Source organism: Austrofundulus limnaeus, unplaced genomic scaffold (genome assembly GCF_001266775.1).
Source record: "Austrofundulus limnaeus strain Quisiro unplaced genomic scaffold, Austrofundulus_limnaeus-1.0 Scaffold188, whole genome shotgun sequence".
Lineage (NCBI taxonomy): Eukaryota > Metazoa > Chordata > Actinopteri > Cyprinodontiformes > Rivulidae > Austrofundulus > Austrofundulus limnaeus.
The window spans coordinates 173,915-178,092 of NW_013952590.1; the positions used below are offsets into that span (position 1 = coordinate 173,915).

The 4,178-nt window shown below is 37.6% G+C and overlaps 1 protein-coding gene across 1 annotated transcript in view; it reads right to left on the reverse strand.

The window, feature by feature from the left end:
• Nucleotides 1–1,091: 1,091 nt before the first annotated feature.
• The window catches only part of leap2 (liver-expressed antimicrobial peptide 2), a 4,331-nt gene continuing 1,244 nt past the window's right edge, over nucleotides 1,092–4,178 (reverse strand). Inside the window, exons 2-3 of the mRNA XM_014018254.1 lie at nucleotides 3,797–3,975; nucleotides 1,092–2,478 (exon numbers count right to left, since the gene is read on the reverse strand). Of these exons, the coding sequence (XP_013873708.1) occupies nucleotides 2,424–2,478; nucleotides 3,797–3,975 (234 nt within the window). The 3' untranslated portion in view covers nucleotides 1,092–2,423. The remainder of the gene's footprint in view (nucleotides 2,479–3,796; nucleotides 3,976–4,178) is intronic.

The following is a 4,178-nucleotide window of genomic DNA, read 5'->3' on the forward strand; positions in this document are numbered from 1 at the left end:
ACACTATATTAATTAAAATTAATTAATTATTTTAATTTATAATTTACCAACAGGTTTCTGCAGATCTTGTGGACATGATGAAGAACAGGAAAACAACACATGCAGGATGGTTGCCCAGAATTAAGGACTAATAACTAAATATAATTTTCCTTTTTATTATTACATGTGATAAAAAGTTCAGGGATGCAGTACAACTCTGATTCCAGCAGATGGTGGTCTTACACAGCTCTAACAGATTTGGTGAACCAAGTTCTGAAGTTGAACTTTGAAAAAAAAAAACTACTTTTATTTTTAACTAAATCTCAGTTTATTACAAAGATTAGAGAAGTAGTTCTTTTAAGGGATGTGCGTTGCCTACTACCTTTCCTGCAAATGTTGGACTAAGATTATTTTATAATGAGAAACGGAGTGAAATTTGTTCAACTTCAAGATGGGGTGTTGTGTGTTTTCCAGAAACATGGTTCAGTTCTGTCACAATCAAGTAATGATGTTACCTTCAGTTGCTATGAAAAGTCTGTCTATTTCAAAAATAAATTTGACTTTAAATTTGRCCTACCATTTCAGACGCTCCCATTTCAGCTTGTCTTCACAACAATGCTTTGGGGGAGGGGTGCTCTGTGGGGTGGAGCTTGGCTGCAGACTGAGCTCCAGGGAGGAGCTTTGGGTAAATAGATGGGGCTTTGTCCCAGCAAGTGTTTAGGCAGCTCCACATGGCTACCACAKGAGAGTCAAGGATTTCTCATGGGTATGTTTTTGATGAGGGAATGACATAACATGATATAATGTTCAAAAAATGTGGGTTTTGCATGATAACTCTCCTCTCCCCTTTAAAAACAATATTATACACAATTTTATGTAATATGCTCTGCTTATGTGTGGGGGATGTCTCAAATAGTACATCAAATTTTAGCACAAYATCTGTAAAACTGACTGAATTGTAGACATTTTTTTTGAGTGTCGGTAAGTTGTGACAACCATTTTGAATTGGGTTGGTACCAAACGTTTAGATGTACATCCAATGATTATTTTTTATAAGTCTTTTTTAATCAATAAAACCAGAATAAAATCATTAGGTCTTGGACACAGTTACCTTTTTTTTCCAAAATACTTTTATTCCACTTTTCATCCAGCCCTCTAAATGAATGTAACAGTACAGTACAACGATAAATTGGTTTGAAAGTGCAGCTCTACTCGTAACCCTACCAACCACCTGCTGTGTGCRTAGCTCTGCAGATGAGTTAAAGATGATTCTTAGTTTTGCAAAGTTTGGAAATAGATGTGCAAATAATAATAATAATAAAAATGCTGTGCAACTTAAAATTTAAACATCTGTTCCTCATGATACAGAGTTCGCATTGGAGGGGGGAGAGAAAAAGTTTAACTATTCAGGGTGGTAAATAATGTCAAGGCAACTGAAAAACAGGAGCAATAAAAAAAATGGGGAACATTTCTTACATTAAAACAGATGAAATAAATACAAAATCTGGTTAATTCATGCAGTACAGACAAGGAGTATGCAGACATTTAAAGCATCATATATAATGGTTTTAATCTAAAATTAATAAGCTTATGTAAAAAAATTGAATTTAAAATAAAAGCTAAGATCATTTTATGATGTTTAAGTAGCTTGAGCTTCAGTTCAATCCAACCTTTTCTGCTTTTCTTGTTGGCACCTCATCACCTGTGCTCCCAGAGTTTAAAAACACGACTCAGCAAAGATAAATCTACCGCTGTTCTTTGGTAACCAGAAGCCTGCTGATTACGTCACTGCCTCTYGTCTTTCCAAGCTTTAAATTCTTTCTGATAAAACGAAATGCACATGTGTTTGAAAACGGCCTACTTGTCTGTAAAATGTTAAGAATTTTTACTGCAGTCTAGTCGAGTGATAAGCTATCTGGTACAACACGAGACAGCGGAACAAAGCAAAGGTCAGGAGCTTCCTAGATGTTCTCTGTGCTTTCAGCTGATACCAACCTCTTCCATCTTTATCTGTTAGTAAAATAACCCAGTAATTATAAAAACACTTTTCTTTAAATCACAACGAATTTACTGGATTTAACCCAAGAATAGAGAAGCTACCAGTCTGGGTTAGTGTGGTCAGTACACGGGTCGATAAATGAGGAGATTGTTTAACAGAGTCCATTTCCTCATCTGTGGAATTTGGTTCAAGGCCAAAGTAAATCATTGTGTCCTTGGATGAGGGCTTAAAGCTAAAACTATTCTGGCATTTTGTAGACCATATTAAAAAAAATGTGTTCCAAATATGTTTTGGTTTAATTGGCTCAACACCGTCCTTTGTAAATAAATTATTTGACATTTTACACTGGAAGATGAAAATAAAAACATTTCCTTTTCTAGTCATCAGAACCCCTTCAGATTTTGTGTCGTGCACATGTGAACATTCTTGTTGGGCCGTGGGACATCTAATACTTGACCGGCTCTGATGAGGCTTGTTTATTAGTCGAGCAGTGTCCGTTCCTAAAGAAAGAGAGAAAAACCTCTTTAATGACGTCAAAAACCAGTACAATGTAAATTCACATAAAAGTGTCAGCAGACAAAAATAACTTAACATTTGATATGTGTAACATCCTGAGAATAGCAACAGCGTGGATTAGTTTGCGTTATACAAAGGTGTATAAATGTTCTTAACTAGAGCTACATCTAATCACGATGTAATGGTCCAATATTAAAGCATCATTGGACATAGTCTTTTCCATTTGATAAAGTTTTGTTATTTTGATTGAAGTTAGTTTTTGTTTGATTTGTTGGTAAATGAAAAAAAGTAACTTCATACTGAAACTTAACAAACAGCTTTTCTTTTTTCCAATAGTTCAGTGTATTTGGATTTAAGTTAAGGGAAGTTTCTCTCCGGGCTCCAAATGTTCGACCAGTCGGTGACTCAAAATTTGATGAAAGTAGACAAATATTCAGTGGCAGTCGCTAAATGTTTGGGACCAAGTGCCTAATTAGCTGGCCGGTTTTTAAAAATCGCTGTCTACAGTAGTTTTGCGTGCATGACTTGCCAAACTGTATTCTAGGCTGTATTGCATTGCCCAACTGTACCCGCCTTGGTCCATTTCGTACCCACATGCCAGCCATGTTTATGTATCTGATTTATTCTACTGAAATGCACTTTTGAAATGAAGATAGACAGATTTGGTGACAGGAAAGCACACATGGAGGAGTAAAATACAGCTCTAGCATTCTATAGATTTTTGATTGGATAAATGGCTCTTTGAAGGGATTCGGATCTTGAGGAACCGTTTGTTTCATAGAGCCATTCGGTTTTGATCAGTTAAGTCATCACATAGGGAAATACATCACCACGTACGCCGTACGTCACCATGTGTTCCGTCAAGCGGAAACCCCTCCCCACTCCCCCATGAGCCGCTGTACTCAACTGCTCTGCCTGTTTTCCACAAAAAAGCGAAGCGGGATGATTGTCCCCGTGATTAAGAATAAATTCCCGCAACTTGGTTCCTGTCGTTCATTGTAGGGATGCATTCAAAGATTTGTATCCTTCGTGAAGGTCACATCTCTAGAAACTGAACTGGAAGGGGCTTAACATAAGTTTGAAACAGCCATGACAATTGTAAGTATTTTTAGGGAAAGTTTACCAACAAATGAACATGTTCAACAAGACTACGATCCTCTGCGACTCGTGGAAAAACCAAGAACCCCTGCAAACATTTTGAGACAGTTTTGGGTCTCCCTCACAAATGCTCTTTATTAACTAGTTGCCCACTGAGATAACTTTAACAGTAAAATACAAATGTTTTTCTTTCTGTCTGATTACCTGCAGAGTCCTGTGGAGCATTCAAAGTTGTTTTGGCAGAAAGCTCCGGATGGTTTGCTGCTCATGATCCTCCACAGCGGGGTCATTCTGGCCATCCTTCTCAGAGTGTGTTCCCCTGCCGAGTCTGCACTCTGGACTGAGCTGGACTGGACCTGTGAGACCAACGGGCCTGCATGGGCCTGGTGAACCCACATGAAACACGGAGGGAACAAAAAACAGACATCAGTAAAGAACCAAGCAAAGAAAAAGCCTCCAACTCTGTAAGTACCGTATTTATTCAGGTATAATACAATCTCAAGTATTATACGATCATCATTTTTTGAGCTTAAAAAGCATTAGAAATCTAATTATCAATAACCCGTGTATGATACTACCCCCCCCC